The sequence below is a fragment of the Pseudophryne corroboree genome, chromosome 4 (assembly GCF_028390025.1).
Source record: "Pseudophryne corroboree isolate aPseCor3 chromosome 4, aPseCor3.hap2, whole genome shotgun sequence".
In the NCBI taxonomy this organism is placed as follows: domain Eukaryota; kingdom Metazoa; phylum Chordata; class Amphibia; order Anura; family Myobatrachidae; genus Pseudophryne; species Pseudophryne corroboree.
Window position 1 is genome coordinate 924,868,448 of NC_086447.1, and position 18,475 is coordinate 924,886,922.

The 18,475-nt window shown below is 46.6% G+C and overlaps 1 protein-coding gene across 1 annotated transcript in view; it reads left to right on the forward strand.

The window, feature by feature from the left end:
- HHIPL2 (HHIP like 2) overlaps positions 1-10,095 on the forward strand; it is a 218,598-nt gene extending 208,503 nt beyond the window's left edge. The window contains exon 11 of the mRNA XM_063919427.1: positions 4,681-10,095. Coding sequence (XP_063775497.1) covers positions 4,681-5,285 — 605 coding nt within the window. The 3' untranslated portion in view covers positions 5,286-10,095. The remainder of the gene's footprint in view (positions 1-4,680) is intronic.
- The last annotated feature ends 8,380 nt before the right edge of the window (positions 10,096-18,475 follow it).

The window sequence follows — 18,475 nt, forward strand, 5'->3', positions numbered from 1 at the left end:
GGACTTGTGGATGGAGCCCTTAATTCGCTTAACAAGGATTCACGGGTGGTCAATCTGTTGAAATCAGAGCACTACATTTTGGCCACCGTGCTCGATCCTAGATTTAAAGCCTACCTTGGATCTCTCTTTCCGGCAGACACAAGTCTGCTGGGGTTGAAAGACCTGCTGGTGAGAAAATTGTCAAGTCAAGCGGAACGCGACCTGTCAACATCTCCTCCTTCACATTCTCCCGCAACTGGGGGTGCGAGGAAAAGGCTCAGAATTCCGAGCCCACCCGCTGGCGGTGATGCAGGGCAGTCTGGAGCGACTGCTGATGCTGACATCTGGTCCGGACTGAAGGACCTGACAACGATTACGGACATGTCGTCTACTGTCACTGCATATGATTCTCTCAACATTGAAAGAATGGTGGAGGATTATATGAGTGACCGCATCCAAGTAGGCACGTCACACAGTCCGTACTTATACTGGCAGGAAAAAGAGGCAATTTGGAGGCCCTTGCACAAACTGGCTTTATTCTACCTAAGTTGCCCTCCCACAAGTGTGTACTCCGAAAGAGTGTTTAGTGCCGCCGCTCACCTTGTCAGCAATCGGCGTACGAGGTTACATCCAGAAAATGTGGAGAAGATGATGTTCATTAAAATGAATTATAATCAATTCCTCCGCGGAGACATTGACCAGCAGCAATTGCCTCCACAAAGTACACAGGGAGCTGAGATGGTGGATTCCAGTGGGGACGAATTGATAATCTGTGAGGAGGGGGATGTACACGGTGATATATCGGAGGATGATGATGAGGTGGACATCTTGCCTCTGTAGAGCCAGTTTGTGCAAGGAGAGATTAATTGCTTCTTTTTTGGGGGGGGTCCAAACCAACCCGTCATATCAGTCACAGTCGTGTGGCAGACCCTGTCACTGAAATGATGGGTTGGTTAAAGTGTGCATGTCCTGTTTATACAACATAAGGGTGGGTGGGAGGGCCCAAGGACAATTCCATCTTGCACCTCTTTTTTCTTTTATTTTTCTTTGCGTCATGTGCTGTTTAGGGAGGGTTTTTTGGAAGGGACATCCTGCGTGACACTGCAGTGCCACTCCTAGATGGGCCCGGTGTTTGTGTCGGCCACTAGGGTCGCTAATCTTACTCACACAGTCAGCTACCTCATTGCGCCTCTTTTTTTCTTTGCGTCATGTGCTGTTTGGGGAGGGTTTTTTGGAAGGGACATCCTGCGTGACACTGCAGTGCCACTCCTAGATGGGCCCGGTGTTTGTGTCGGCCACTAGGGTCGCTTATCTTACTCACACAGTCAGCTACCTCATTGCGCCTCTTTTTTTCTTTGCGTCATGTGCTGTTTGGGGAGGGTTTTTTGGAAGGGACATCCTGCGTGACACTGCAGTGACACTCCTAGATGGGCCCGGTGTTTGTGTCGGCCACTAGGGTCGCTTATCTTACTCACACAGTCAGCTACCTCATTGCGCCTCTTTTTTTCTTTGGGTCATGTGCTGTTTGGGGAGGGTTTTTTGGAAGGGACATCCTGCGTGACACTGCAGTTACACTCCTAGATGGGCCCGGTGTTTGTGTCGGCCACTAGGGTCGCTAATCTTACTCACACAGCTACCTCATTGCGCCTCTTTTTTTCTTTGCGTCATGTGCTGTTTGGGGAGGGTTTTTTGGAAGGGACATCCTGCGTGACACTGCAGTGCCACTCCTAGATGGGCCCGGTGTTTGTGTCGGCCACTAGGGTCGCTAATCTTACTCACACAGCTACCTCATTGCGCCTCTTTTTTTCTTTGCGTCATGTGCTGTTTGGGGAGGGTTTTTTGGAAGGGACATCCTGCGTGACACTGCAGTGCCACTCCTAGATGGGCCCGGTGTTTGTGTCGGCCACTAGGGTCGCTAATCTTACTCACACAGCTACCTCATTGCGCCTCTTTTTTTCTTTGCGTCATGTGCTGTTTGGGGAGGGTTTTTTGGAAGGGACATCCTGCGTGACACTGCAGTGCCACTCCTAGATGGGCCCGGTGTTTGTGTCGGCCACTAGGGTCGCTTATCTTACTCACACAGTCAGCTACCTCATTGCGCCTCTTTTTTTCTTTGCGTCATGTGCTGTTTGGGGAGGGTTTTTTGGAAGGGCCATCCTGCGTGACACTGCAGTGCCACTCCTAGATGGGCCCGGTGTTTGTGTCGGCCACTAGGGTCGCTAATCTTACTCACACAGTCAGCTACCTCATTGCGCCTCTTTTTTTCTTTGCGTCATGTGCTGTTTGGGGAGGGTTTTTTGGAAGGGACATCCTGCGTGACACTGCAGTGCCACTCCTAGATGGGCCCGGTGTTTGTGTCGGCCACTAGGGTCGCTTATCTTACTCACACAGTCAGCTACCTCATTGCGCCTCTTTTTTTCTTTGCGTCATGTGCTGTTTGGGGAGGGTTTTTTGGAAGGGACATCCTGCGTGACACTGCAGTGACACTCCTAGATGGGCCCGGTGTTTGTGTCGGCCACTAGGGTCGCTTATCTTACTCACACAGTCAGCTACCTCATTGCGCCTCTTTTTTTCTTTGCGTCATGTGCTGTTTAGGGAGGGTTTTTTGGAAGGGACATCCTGCGTGACACTGCAGTGCCACTCCTAGATGGGCCCGGTGTTTGTGTCGGCCACTAGGGTCGCTAATCTTACTCACACAGCTACCTCATTGCGCCTCTTTTTTTCTTTGCGTCATGTGCTGTTTGGGGAGGGTTTTTTGGAAGGGACATCCTGCGTGACACTGCAGTGCCACTCCTAGATGGGCCCGGTGTTTGTGTCGGCCACTAGGGTCGCTTATCTTACTCACACAGCGACCTCGGTGCAAATTTTAGGACTAAAAATAATATTGTGAGGTGTGAGGTATTCAGAATAGACTGAAAATGAGTGGAAATTATGGTTTTTGAGGTTAATAATACTTTGGGATCAAAATGACCCCCAAATTCTATGATTTAAGCTGTTTTTTAGGGTTTTTTGAAAAAAACACCCGAATCCAAAACACACCCGAATCCGACAAAAAAAATTCGGTGAGGTTTTGCCAAAACGCGGTCGAACCCAAAACACGGCCGCGGAACCGAACCCAAAACCAAAACACAAAACCCGAAACATTTCAGGCGCTCATCTCTAGGTTCTACCCGGATGTCATGTCCTTCGGACGTCACAGAGAATTACAGCAGCTGTGCAGCAGGCTGCATTTATGTCCAAGTCTGTGACAGGTCTGGTCCGGTCATCATTAAATCTTCTGTTCCAGCATCTGAATCCAAATTAATTTTGGGCTGGCTCGTTCCAACCTGCAGGTGGAATGATACACAGCATGGATCAGCACCTCACGTACAGGGAACCTGCTGAATTAGGCATTAAACACTGAGGGGATAATGTAATAGCCTGCACCTTCCAGGAATCTGCGAGTTCCCGGCGAGTCTGCCTGATGTTTTAAAGGGGCAATCATTTAAAAGGCAAAATGAACTCTAAATTGTCAATCATTTAAAAGGTGAAACCAGTTTATCTTAAAGCTTTGGGCAGACCCGCGTGGTACACCCCACACCACCAATTATTTTGCTTTTATACAGCTAAAAGTAGCCCCTTACACATTATGTACCACACTATAATGCAACACACCAACCCTTATTATTTTACACACCGCAGTACCCCTTACACATTATGCCACATACCGTAATGCCCATTACACATTATTCCACACACCGCAATGCCCCTTACACATTATGCCACACACCATAATGCCCATTACACATTATTTCACACACCGCAATGCCCCTTACACATTATGCCACATACCGTAATGCCCATTACACATTATTCCACACACCGCAATGCCCCTTACACATTATGCCACATACCGTAATGCCCATTACACATTATTTCACTCACCACAATGCCCCTTGGGCCTGATCAACCAACAGGCTGCAGCCTGATCAGCCTATTGGTTGATCAGGGCCTGTAATAAACACTTTGTCAGCCCGGTGCTGGCTGCAGAGCGGCAGCGGGCATTTTCCGGTTAATCGCGCATGCGCGATAGAGATGAAACATAGAAACATAGAATGTGGCAGCAGATAAGAACCACTTGGCCCATCTAGTCTGCCCCTTTTTTTTTTTTACATTAATTTTATCTCTAACCTTATTTGATCCTTATTTCTTTGTAAGGATCTTCTGATGTCCTGTGAAAGCGGTGTGGGCGCCTTGTTCCCGGAGACCTGCGCAGGTACAGTAGACTCTGGCACAATGCCAGAGTCCACTGACCTGCCGGAGAAGAAGGTGCCTGATCGGACCCTGCACACGCCCTGGATGTCTGCTTAGGGCTGCCATACCTCCAGAGAGAAAAACCGGGACTTGTAGTTACCATAAAATGCAGCAATTCCAATATCAACAGTGACGGGAGTCAACAATATGGTAACATAGTGTTATTATGACTTTTAGGGGCTGCAGCCAATGCAGCCCCTAGAGGTCATAATATAACATTATCTTACCATAACAGATCCCCACCGGCCACCCAAGATAAAAGCCACCACTGATATGTATTGCCTACTGAAACTATGACAATAACCTGTTGACTAGATGGAAGAAACAGAAAAACTCATATTCCTTACAGATCTGTCATTGTATTATATATAGACCGACACCTACATTGACCTTTTCATTGTCTTCCAGAAACTGTTCTTGAAATCCTCAGAGAGGAGATAAAATCGGTGAAGAAACCTGTTAAGGTTCTAAAAAAGCCAGCAAGAACTACAACGAGATCCCCTGTTAAGACGACGACTCCTACAGCACCCATCTCAACTCCACCTTCATCCACTTTTGGCTATAAACTACCCACAGACATGACTACACGGCCACCTGTCGCCAAAGCCACAGAGACAACCCCAAAAATGCCCCCACCCAAGAAGCCTACAAAGAAACCAAAGTCTGCTAAACCTCCAAAGCTAAATGTAAAAGTTAAAAACTCAAAAAAATCTAAGACTGGCTTCAGAAAATCCTCACTCACCAAGCCCACTAAGAAGCCAAAGCCTAGTAAACCCCCCAAACTAAATGTAAAAGTAAAAAAGTCAAAGCAATCTGTGTCCCCGACGAAAAGGCCAAAGGTTACTGTGAGAAGCAAAGCAAAGGATGAGAAATCAAAAACTGCCTCCGAGGAGTCCAAAATTAAGAACAAGAAGAAGACAAGGCCGACATCTGAGCCCTCTTCGCTCTCCTCGGGAGAAAGCAACTTAGCATCTTCATCACACAAGAAAAGCAAAAATCCAAAGGACGAATGAAAGACTCAATTTAAAACAATACAATTATTTGGTGTTCGCCAATATACACTACAACAACATATGTATATCCAGGCGGTTTAAGAGAGGAGGGGGCCCATGTGTAGGCTCCGATTGGGCCCTCTCCTCACCGGTGGTGCAGTAGACTCTGGCATTGTGCTAAGAATGGCCATCAATGGCTCAAAACCATTGATGGTCCACAGTCAATGTTGAATAGTTTTACTATAGAGGTTCATATGGTTTCCCGCCATTGATGATTGCTGTGGACCCGATGCTTCACTCACCCCACACACACTGACACAGTGCTGCACTGTTATACCCTCCAACATGACCCATTCCATTAGGTACGAAAGGCTCTGTTCCTGGACCTCCTTGCAAAGGTGGGGCTGCATCGTGGTTCAAAATTCAAATAGGGAAGTCACACCAACTGCAGTGAGTGCCGGACGGTGATGTCTGGCTGTGTTTGGGGTGGTAACCATCATTGGAGGGTAGTACGATGGCCATCCCTACATTGTGCCAGAGTCTACTGCACAGGTCTCCTTGAACATGGCGCCCATGCCTTGTTCCCGAGGACATCTCTACTGTGTATGCAGAAATGACTGGGAAAATGGCCGCAGTGGCCATTTTCCTGGAGATTTCTGCAATTCTGCAGACAGCGCCAGGTAGACGGAGCAGTAAGTATAATTATATGGGTGCACGGTGTGTGGACTCCCAGGGGCCCTTGTGCTCCGCACACCTTGCACCCATTACAGATACGCCACTGGATGTATGGCAGTTTAATAGCCTATAACCAACGTGCGGTATATGCCAGACCGCTGCGTGTAGGCCATGGGTTTTCAACCTGGGTCTTCAACCTGTGGCCCTGCAGCTGTTGTAGAACTACACATCCCAACATGCACTGCCATAGTTTTGCTATTAAGGCATGCTAAAACTGAGGCAGGTGTGTAGTTCTACAGCAGTTGGAGGGCCGCAGGTTAAGACCCATGGTTTAGGCCAATTCCAACGGTAAAATCAGATGTGAAATAATATAGTTTTACTCTGCGGATTACTCATGTGATAACCTTGGCGAGGATGGAGGTGGGGGGTCTTGGAGTACTGTGTTCTGCCCAACATAAAATCAAATAAAGGAACAAAAAGCCTCCACTTACACTCCTGAGCCCAGCCTACCAGTCCTCTAAGGCAGTGGTTCTCCCTCGTTTACCACCTGGGTATCCCCTGGCAGCCTGTTACAATTACTTGAACCTACAGAATTTACAAAGCAATACATTTTTATCAGACATAATTGTTATTAGATAAAATGTTTATGTGTCACTACTATATATAACAAAGCAGTAAATATGCTATAAACAAGATTCAAAAAATGACACAAGAATAGATAGAATTGCACACACATCGGCCCTCATTCCGAGTTGTTCGCTCACAAGCTGCTTTTAGCAGCATTGCACACACTAAGCCGCCGCCTACTGGGAGTGAATCTTAGCTTAGCAGAATTGCGAACGAAAGATTAGCAGAATTGCGAATAGAAATTTCTTAGCAGTTTCTGAGTAGCTCGAGACTTACTCCTACACTGCGATCACCTCAGTCCGTTTAGTTCCTGGTTTGACGTCACAAACACACCCAGCGTTCGCCCAGGCACTCCCCCGTTTCTTCAGACACTCCCGCGTTTTTCCCAGAAACAGCAGCGTTTTTACACACACACCCATAAAACGGCCAGTTTCCGCCCAGAAACACCCACTTCCTGTCAATCACATTACGATCACCAGAACGAAAAAAAAACCTTGTAATGCCATGAGTAAAATACCTAACTGCATAGCAAATTTACTTGGCGCAGTCGCACTGCGGACATTGCGCATGCGCAGTTTGCGACTAATCGCTCCGTAGCGAAAAAAATTAACAAGCGAACAACTCGGAATGAGGGCCATCATTCTTACATAGGTCCCCTCTTGGTTGCCATTGGTTACTAGGGTAATATATAACAGTATTGGGCAGACCCTTGTACCTGCATACAGGGGCTGGCTAAGCAGGGGGGCAGGGTGCCATCTGTCCCCCAGACCAGTGCAATTTAAGGGTTCCAGGGCCATTTTAGCATTGCATTCCCTGGGAGAAGCTGGGTCACTTGTTTGAGTCTGCCCCCAGGCTGCAAGTCTCCAGCCGCCCCCTGCCTGCATACACTGACAGCTGTAACTGATCTTTCACGCTGACGTTTGTAGAACTGCTTGCACCTGTAGTGCCACAAATGTGTGCATCCCAAATGTTGTCCCCACCGTAAAAAAATAATAATATCCACGTCATAATAAAAATATTATTAGCTTGTAGCAAATGCAACTATAGCGCCACTCGTTCCAAGTACAATAACGAATAACACACCTAGAATTAAGAACATAAATAATATTGCCATGGTAATAATAACAAAATAACATGTCTGGCCTAGTAGAAACAATATATACAATAAATAATAGTGATCCTATTAGTAGAAGTGAAACATGAAATAGTGGTGTCTGGTGTAACATGATAAAGTAGTAGTGACTGCTTAATAAATAATAATGGCCCTCATTCCGAGTTGTTCGCTCGCAAGCTGCTTTTAGCAGCATTGCACACGCTAAGCCGCCGCCTACTGGGAGTGAATCTTAGCTTATCAAAATTGCGAACGAAAGATTAGCAAAATTGCGAATAGACACTTCTTAGCAGTTTCTGAGTAGCTCGATACTTACTCTGCCACTGCGATCAGTTCGGTGCTTGTCGTTCCTGGTTTGACGTCACAAACACACCCAGCGTTCGCCCAGACACTCTTCCGTTTCTCCAGCCACTCCCGCGTTTTTCCCAGAAACGCCTGCGTTTTTTCACACAGACCCATAAAACGGCCTGTTTCCGCCCAGAAACACCCACTTCCTGTCAATCACACTACGATCACCAGAACGAAGAAAAAACCTTGTAATGCCGTGAATAAATTACCTAACTGCATAGCAAATTTACTTGGCGCAGTCGCACTGCGGACATTGCGCATGCGCATTAGCGACAAATCGCTCCGTTGCAAAAGAAAAATAACGAGCGAACAACTCGGAATGAGGGCCAATATGCATGTTGGCTCTATAAGTCATACTTAGCTGGAATTGGATTATAGCAGTAGAAGACTAAAAGGGACTTATCCAATTAGCGGCGAAAGTGCTGCGGCTGCAAAAAATGGGGGGTTTTCAAATGTTTTTATCCCCCCAATTCTATTAGCCCGCACAAAAAATGATAAGCTGCGGACCTATGTACTTTCACTGCACTTATCACGGAATAAAAGGACACTCATTGCAGATTTGGCTTCACCTGCCAGGTGAACCAATCCCCCATTAAATACTGGGTATCGGGGATAATTGAGTAGCCCACGGCAAATCCATTAGCTGCTGTAAAGTACCACCGTTAATTGAATACCGGCAATTGAAGACTTTAAATAATTAAACTATGGAGCCAACAGGTATTCATTACAGATGGTGACAATAATGAATTAATTATGAAGATGGCGCAATTGTTATACAGTATAACTGAGGCATACTAGTAGTAATTCTGTGTCTGCCATTATTACACTTTTAGCTACCAGGGGTTTCGTTTTATGAATTCCAGGGAAATCATTATTTTATTAATCCCATCGCCATTTTTTATCTTTTATATAAAGGGGAACCACTATTTATTCTCCTCAATGCTGCAGGCGCTGCAATTTATTTTCTATTTAATTAGGAGCACTACAGGTTTATGAATTATCCCTGTGGCTGTAGGCATCACTATTAAATTCACTGCTGGGGAAATTATATTTTTATTATGAGGGGAATACCAGTTATTTTTTTTTAAGATGCAGAGAACACACAGGTGTATGTTGGCGCTAGTAGGAGGGTAATTCAGAGTTGATCGCTAGGCTGCGTTTTCGTACAGCCTGCAATCAGGTCTGAACTCTGCATGCGTATGCATCGTAATGCGCAGGTGCGTCGGATGACTGCACTGGGCATCGGGGCATAGCGGCGGATTGGTGCGAAAAAAGCGATTACACTGGCGATCGGAAGGTGTTTAAAAGGTAGAAGGCAGTTATGGGTGGAAACTAACCGTTATCAGTGAGTGTTTGGAAAAACGCAGGCATGTCCAAGCGTTTGCAGGGTGGGTGTCTGACGTAAATTCTGGTCCCGGACAGACAGAAGTTATCGCAGCGGCTGAGTAAGTTCTGGACTACTCAGAGACTGCACAAAACGTTTTTGTACCGCTCGGCTGCACATGTGATCGCACACTTGCAAAGCGAAAATACACTCCCCTATAGGCGGCGACTATCTGATCGCAGCACTGCAAAAAATAGCTAGCGAGCGATCAACTCGGAATGACCCCCATGAACTGCATGCTGGCATTTGTAGTGCCACTACAATGTGCAGTGTATTTTTACAGTGTTCCCTTTGTACCAACCCACCAGGAGAACCAGAAGTGACCTTGTGCTGGTACTATCTAGGGGCAGCTGTCCGATCCTTCTCGCCCTCCAGAGTGCCGAACAAGATTCTGAGCAGACTGCGCTCATACAGACCAGGAGGGAGGGGACACTTCTTTATATTTAAAGGATTAACGTTTTTTAAGTTCTGGCTGGCAAGATCACTCCAACAGTTTAAGCTACTTACCACCTCAGAGACACGTAGTTCTGTTTTATTGTACTATTTTATGTGACCTTAGGTTTGGCACACTGACACACGGGATGGCTTATAAGGGTCACAATGAGGATTGCATTTTGGGAATTACATTGTTTAAATTATGTACTTTGATGTATTGCTTGATCTTCAGTAAATCACAGTTTACAAACCGCACATCTAATGGCGAATTTTGTACATTTCCACCCTGGTGTTTTGGGTTGAGGAGTATATCTCATGATATACAATATTTTCTCTATATCAGGTCATTGAACGTAACTATTTGCCTTAAGTTTATCCAGTCCAGGATGCTGAATTAATTGCCCTCACTTGGGCAAGTGCACTGTCAGGAGCAAAAGCTACCAGTGCTTCTACTTATTCTCATTATTCGTTTGCAGTGGTGCAGAAATAATGGACGGCTATAACATCTTGCTATGAAATATACAGTACTGCTAAAGCCTCACAATGGTGTTACAAGAAGAAAGGGTGCAGCTGGTTCTGTTAACAGTCATATGCAGACAATTATGGTGTCTACATGGTTGAAATGTCAACACTGCACAGGGTTAGCTACAGGAAGGGAGGGTTAGGGTTGGCCTGTAGGAAGAGATAATAGAATTAAGCACTTAGGGGAGGGTTAAGCAGAGGGTTAGGCTACTGGAAGGGAGGTTACGGTTATGCTACGGAAGGGAAGGTTAGGGGTTATGCACTAGGTGGAGGGTTAGGCTGCATAGGGGAGCTTAGGGTTAGGCACTAGGGAAAGACTTAGTTTACGTCAGGGGAGGTTAGGGCTAGGCTACCTTAAGGGAAATTAGGGTTAGGCTGAGGGAGGAGAGGTTATGGTTAGGCACTAGGGGAAGACTTAGGGTTAGGTTATTTCAGGGGAGGTTAGGGTTAGGCTACCTGAAGGGAAGTTAGGGGAGATAGGGAGGGGATGTTTTGGGTTAGGTTACAGGAGGGGAGGTTAGGGTTAGGCACGACCGGAATACTTAGTGTTAGGTTATTTCAGGGGAGGTTAGGGTTAGGCTACGGGAGGGGAGGTTTTGGGTTAGGTTACAGGAGGGAAGGTTAGGGTGAGGCACTACGGGAATACTTAGGGTTAGGTTATTTCAGGGGAGGTTAGGCTATGGGAGGAGAGGTTTTGGGTTAGGTTACAGGAGGAGAGGTTAGGGTTAGGCACTAGGGAAAGGGCTATGGGAGGATAGGGTTAGGCCCTGTGGGAGGGTTGGGGATAGGGTTAACGATACAGCTGGAAGTGCCACAGGATCTGATGGAAGTCAACCTGATGTCCCTGTAGGAAAACCTACACAGAGTACACAATGCTGATTGAGTAGGGTGGGTTCCCTATCTTCATGCCTGGTTAGCACTGGCAGGAACAGAGGCGCAAAGCCGGAGACCCCTTCAAGGAGATTTAGGACTTGCTAAGGGTAGGGTCACTGGTTGCGCCTTCATGCGAAGGTGTCCTGGGAACAGAATGATCAAGGCAGCCGAATATATGGGGGGTTATTCACGTTTGTCAGCTAACCAAAAAAGCAAGCAACTGGGCAAAACCAAGTGCACTGCAGATGGGGAAGATGTAACATGTGCAGAGAGAGTTTGATTTGGGTGGGTTATTAGATTTCAGTTTGAACACATCCCACCCACATCTAAGTTACATCTGCCCCACCTGCACTGCAGCATGGTTTGGACCAATTGCTAACTTTTTGGGTTTGCTAACAACTCTGAATAAGACATATGGTGCAGAGATGGATTAGGAAATGCCAAGCAGAACCCAGAGGGAAAATCAGGACAAGGCTGTCAGCAAGAAGCAGGGACAATGGTGGTGATTCAGATCGAAAAAAACGCACATCTACGATCATTTTCTCTGACATGTGGGGGGACACCCAGCACATGGCAAGTCTGCCCAGCATGCCGGATCTAGCCCCTACTCCCCCTCTGCAGACATGCAAAAGTATTGCACTGTTGAGTAGCCCACTGCCTATGCTGTCAGCTACCCGCCATGATTAGGGTCGCTGCAGCTGCATGTGACATCACGCAGCCGCTACGGCCTGCTCTGCAAACAGTCCAGACAACACACACCCCCAACGCCACCGCAATGTCACCAACACACCCCCTCCCGCCTTGCGACCGCCTCTGCCTGTTAATCAGGCAGAGGCGATTGCACTGTGCGCAAGCAGAAAGCTCAGGCATTGCCCTGGTCAGAATCACTAGGACCAGCCACTGGAATGCCCAGGAACGCTGGAATACAGTTACTGTAGGAACATACTGGGCTGATTATGTCGTAGGCACCGCTGAGATCGCGTTTGTGTCTTTTACTATACAGTAGTTCGCACCTGTGACTCTATGGTAATGCCAGTATCAGCCTTCCCCTGGTGTACAGCCCTGTGTCTGAATGTGCCAGGACAGATGCCCACTTTGTGCATCTTTAGATGTAACCATCAAACTTACACCAGCCCCATGGTACAGTAGGTGCAGATCCTCCATCAGAGTATGTCCTCCAGTGTAAAGTTGGGCATACACTATGGTATCCAGTCTTTAGGTCCATCACACTTACAGTAGGTCAACAGTCATTAGGTCGACCACTATTGGTCGACATGCATTAGGTCAACATGGTCTTTAGGTTGACATGAGTTTCGGTCTGTTCTGGTCATGGAAAATCAAGGGGAAAACTGGCGTGGAGTCCCCCTGATTTTCCATTAACCAACACTGCTCTGGAGCAGCTGGGGGGCTTATAGCGAGATGCAATTAGAATCCATGCAGTCAAAGATGCCGGCAGTCATGTGAACGACACCAGAATCCGGACACCACTCGGAATGCCGGCTCTGGAACACAAGCGCCGACATCCCGAAGGTAAGGTCCCATGGGGAGGGGTTAGTGTTAAGTTAGGCACTAGAGGGGGGGGGGTAAGCCATAGACATCACCCCCGAGTCTTAGCCCCAGGTGGGTTAGGGTAGGGGACAGGGGAGGGGTAAAATAATTACCCCATCCCCTGTCGGCATTCTCATTGTCAGCAGTAAAGTGTGTCACACCTCTTAAACCATAGCAAAGAGACACACAGCGTGCGTGTGTTTCCCCCTGCCATCACATAAAACCAGCCCCAAACAGGTCAGCCCAGGCCTGGAATTCCTTGAGAAGGGGACCCCCCCAAAAAGGAGCCCTTCTCCTCCTCTGGTACCCCCAAGCGTGAACCTCTGGCGGTATTAGATGTAAGGCTAATGGTGTCAAAATAACTAATATTGAAATTTGCAGTGGAACTACAAGTCACAGCAATCCTGCGCCAGAACAGCAAGAGCCAGCATGACCAGACATTACGGGTCTTCTGTCACCTGTAGTCCCACTGTAAAGAAAATATTACAATCATGACAGGACTTGCAGGCTGAATGTGTTAACCCTTAAAAATTTTTAAAAAGGCATATCATTCTCACTAGCTCATTGGATGTGCTCAGCCAATCAGCGGACGTTGCCAAAGAAACCTACCGTTATTTAGCCTTCAATTGAGCACGCAGATTAAAAGTATGTGAATTTTGCAACGAGAAATCAAGTTAAATCGATGTTTAAAATCTATCTAAATTTATCCCTAAGCGTCACTAGTTACATGAACAATTTTTAGTCAATATTGGCCCTCATTCCGAGTTGTTCGCTCGGTAAATTTCATCGCATCGCAGCGATTTTCCGCTTAGTGCGCATGCGCAAAGTCCGCACTGCGACTGCGCCAAGTAAATTTGCTATGAAGTTAGGATTTTTACTCACGGCTTTTTCATCGCTCCGGCGATCGTAGAGTGATTGACAGGAAATGGGTGTTACTGGGCGGAAACAGGCCGTTTTATGGGCGTGTGGGGAAAAACGCTACCGTTTCCGGAAAAAACGCAGGAGTGGCTGGAGAAACAGGGGAGTGTCTGGGCGAACGCTGGGTGTGTTTATGACGTCAAACCAGGAACGACAAACACTGAACTGATCGCAGATGCCGAGTAAGTCTGAAGCTACTCTGAAACTGCTAAGAAGTTTGTAATCGCAATATTGCGAATACGTCGTTCGCAATTTTAAGAAGCTAAGATTCACTCCCAGTAGGCGGCGGCTTAGTGTGTGCAACTCTGCTAAAATCGCCTTGCGAGCGAACAACTCGGAATGACCTCCATAGAAAACAAGGCCTGCTTTCAGCAATTAAGATGTCATTTCACTAAAATAAAATGAATAGTGAAATAGCACGATGTGAACACAAGGGGGCGCCATTGTCACGTACGTGATGCAATGAGATTCTGCTGGATTGAGATTGTACAGTGCACCGACCGCTGTGTGATTACTGGGCTGGAGAGCGCAGCAGATGGCGATGTGGCGGCTGGGATCGCTGAACAGTGAATACAAAATACATTTCTACTCATCATGTAAAAATAAAAAAATGGAACGAGAGTACAAGAGGGAGAAATGTGGATATAAAGCTTCACGTTCTAAAAATACTCTTATACAAGATAATCATTTGGAATAATTGGTATATTGTAGCCACTTGATCCTGGGAAGCTCATTACGTGGTACAGGGAAAATCTATAAAGGTGTCTCATGAAAGAATAAAATGCCATTCATCTGGGACAGGAAAAAATAATGATTCTTATTGCTACAATTCAGTAGATGCTGTATGACGCCGTATTCACGTCTGTCGCAGAAGAGCGGTTTTCAGTTACGGAATCCTTACTTTCCTCCCTTATCTCATTTACCGATATTTGTCACCAGGTTTATGTCATGATTGAAGCTTTAGTGGAATTCCTTTTACCAAATTGTAGGTGTGGAATCAATGCTGTATTTATTGTAGCGGCTGCCTGTGGATCTCCAGCTGCTGTAAAACTACACATCCCAGCATGGCCTGCCACCATTTTAGCATTCCCTAATAGCAAAACTGTGGAAGGACATTCTGGGAGTTGTAGGTTCACAACAGCTGGAGAGCCACAGGCTGGAGCGGGGTCCGCACTCGGCACCCATTTTGAAGGTGTGACAGATCCAGGGTCTGAGTCATCAGACCATATTCACACTGCGCTAATGGATTACATCGCACGAATGTATCAATTATCGCATGCAGGGACACTCCGCAGCATAATGGAAGTATTTTTGGGGGAAAATACACTGATGTCCTGCTGTGCATGCGCCGCCACCGTTGCTACCGCCGTCGCCGGGTCGACACCCCCGCCCAGTCGCGACTACCTCCCCCCCAACCCCCCGCGTACCGTGGAACACCCCCCTCAATTTACTCACCAGTCCAGGGAGTTGGTCTACGCTGCTCCTGCAGGGCAGCCGAGCACTGTTACATAGAAACATAGAATGTGACGGCAGATAAGAACCACTTGGCCTATCTAGTCTGCCCCTTTTTTTTATCCTTTAGGCAATCTCAACCCTTTTTGAACCTTAATTCTCTGTAAGGATATTCATATGTCTATCCCAAGCATGTTTAAATTGCTCTACAGTCTTAGCCTCTACCACCTCTGATGGGAGGATATTCCACTTGCGCACTACCCTTTCTGTGAAGTAATTTTTCCTTAAATTTCCCTGAATCTCCCCCCCGCCAGTCTCAGTCTATGTCCTCGAGTTCTAATACTTCTCCTTCTCCTCGAGTTCTAATACTTCACAGGATCCTGTGCGCTGCTGTGACCCCAAAAGCTGTAAAGTGAGCTGCCGCTTTGCAGCGTCACTTTACTGCACCAGGGATCACAGAGCAGCATATGGACATACCTCCCAACTTTTTATCTCCATAAAGAGGGCATGCCCCCTCAGTGACAAAAATGGGGCGTGGCTCGCGATCGCGGGTCCTCCGCGAAGCCACGCCCCTTATATTAGAACACGCCCTTTTTTCGGGAGCGCGCAGCTTCCCCGCGCGTGTGTCCCTCTTTATGGATATAAAAAGTTGGGAGGTATGTCCATATGCTGGAGGGAGAGGGGACATGCCAGCAGCTCACAGAGAAGCTGTTATTATCACAGGGCACACTGCAGTGTTTTTTTCAATTTTTTTTTGTTCATTTGGCCAGATGGCATTTCCTATTATAAGTATGGGGGGAATGCGATGTGGGTTACTAAAAAAATTCCAATGACATTTCTAAATGAGATTGGAGGGAAATTCCAGACATAAAAAAGAGAACTAGTTATTGCTTAGACACGGGCCCGGTTCATGGAAACTGCTCCAAATGCCCTTTAATACATTTCAGTGATACTAAAATAATGTGAAAAAGGGGTGAAAACAGAAAACTCCCTTTTCCCCAAATTTTAGTAAAAATAATGGTAATAAATAAACCTCTAAGACCTTCTTGCATATTATATGCTATTTGCGGCAACCACGACTGGTGTGCCCGTGAACGTCCGTGGGAATGTACGTATGCACCCGCTTCCACTGGAATGCATAGTGTGTATGTGCGCTGCGACTAGTTACAGTAGGGTGATTGGCCCACCGGGGTACAGAGGAATCCCCCCCCCCCCCCCCCCCCCGGTGGGCCCCACTGCCTGGGGCCCCCACCTTCTCCTCTAGGGCTCAGGTTCCAGACCGTGCTTTCAGTTATACATATGTTACATTATACTGCACAGTGTATGGTGTATATTCTACAATGCATTGCTGTTATTACTCTGGTGTATTATAATGCATGTACTAGCAATATTTACTATATATATTTATCAAGGGGCGCAGACCATGCACTCTAATGGTTAGCCAAGCCTCTGTAGCAGCTGACCACACCCCCTCTGGAGACTGGCGACACCCCTAAACATGAGCCCCTATACTGCATTCCCCGGTGGGCCCTTTATGCCCCACTCCGTCACTGCCTGGCTTACTATGGGGATCAGCGTGTTTGTGCCTTATGATAACTGATCATAGAAACTAGGGAAGTTGTCAGTTCAATTTACTAAATCTGTAATGAGTATTCAGTTAACATGGGGTCTAATTCAGACCTGATCGCAGCAGCAAATTTGTTAGCTAATGGGCAAAACCATGTGCACTGCAGGTGGGGCAGATGTAACATGTGCAGAGAGAGTTAGATTTGGGTGGGGTGTGTTCAAACTGAACAGTGGAAAAGAAGCTGGTGATTAATAGCGTGCGCCTATAGCTGCCCTTATCCCCAAGGTAAAAGAGTGTCACCCACACTTTTGCACATACAAGACAGAAAAAGGTTACCAATGGTGTCTGGGGCGCTAGATTCACTGGTCGTGCTTAGCTGGATTGTAAGCTGAACACGCGACTCTTAAAGAAATAAAAATGTACACATAGCATAATACTGTATCACGGATTTTTAATAATGTTGACACAATCAAGTTGGACTCGTACCAAAAGATGGATAAATAATGCTTTTGATGTGAAGTCAATTACTGTAATGTCCGATCCCCCATTTGTTGTTCACACTTCACCCAAACGGTCCGGAACCTCCCAGGTATACTCAAAATGGATGTATATGTGGGAAAAGAAGCTCCATATAGTGTGATAACGTAACATAAATATGTCAAATGGAATGGATATTATGGAGACTCTTACCATCCAGTAGAAGTTTTAAGGCACAAAGGGGGTCTCTTGAATGTAGAACAATGGACACCATCAATGGCTTAAAATCCTCATCGTCCTAAGAATCAGGGTTCTCCCCAATAGGTTCCCCGAAGATATATGAGGGAAAAAAGAGGGTTCCAAATAGTGTAACACCATTTATTTAAAACACAAATAAAAACATGAAAAAGGGCTGGTAATGGACTCTCACCATACAAAAGATGTTTTAAAGGCAAGTTTAACAGAAGATGGCCAGGCGTCCCCAGGAATCGTCATCAAACAAGCAGGTAAGTCGTTCCAGTCACCGCCCAGTACCTCCACCAACGCGTTTCGATAACTAACTGTTATCTTTCTCAAGGTGAAATCTAAATTGCAGTGTAAAAATAAAGCAGCCAGTATTTACCCTGCACAGAAACAATATAACCCACCCAAATCTAACTCTCTCTGCATGTTATATCTGCCCCACCTGCACTGCACATGGGGGGGTCATTCCGAGTTGTTTGCTTGTTGCCGATTTTCGTAACGGAGCAATTAAGACGAAAATGCGAATGCGCATGGTACGCAGTGCGCATGCGCTAAGTATTTTAGCTCAAAACTTAGTAGATTTACTCACGTCCGAACAAAGAATTTTCCTTGTTGAAGTGATCAGAGTGTGAATTACAGGAAGTGGGTGTTTCTGGGAGTGTGCGGAAAAACGCAAGCGTGTCAGGATAAAACAACTCGGAATGACCCCCATGGTTTTCCCCAACTGCTAACAAATTTGCTGCTGCGATCAGGTCTGAATTAGGCCCAACATTGGCCCTCATTCCGAGTTGTTCGCTCGCTAGCTGCTTTTAACAGCATTGCACACGCTAGGCCGCCGCCCTCTGGGAGTGTATCTTAGCTTAGCAGAATAGCGAACGAAAGATTAGCAGAACTGCTACTAAATAATTTCTCGCAGTTTCTGAGTAGCTCCAGACCTACTCCTAGACTGCGATCAGCTCGGTCTGTTTAGTTCCTAGTTTGACGTCACAAACACGCCCTGCTAAGTTTTGTGTTAAATAACTAAGTGCATG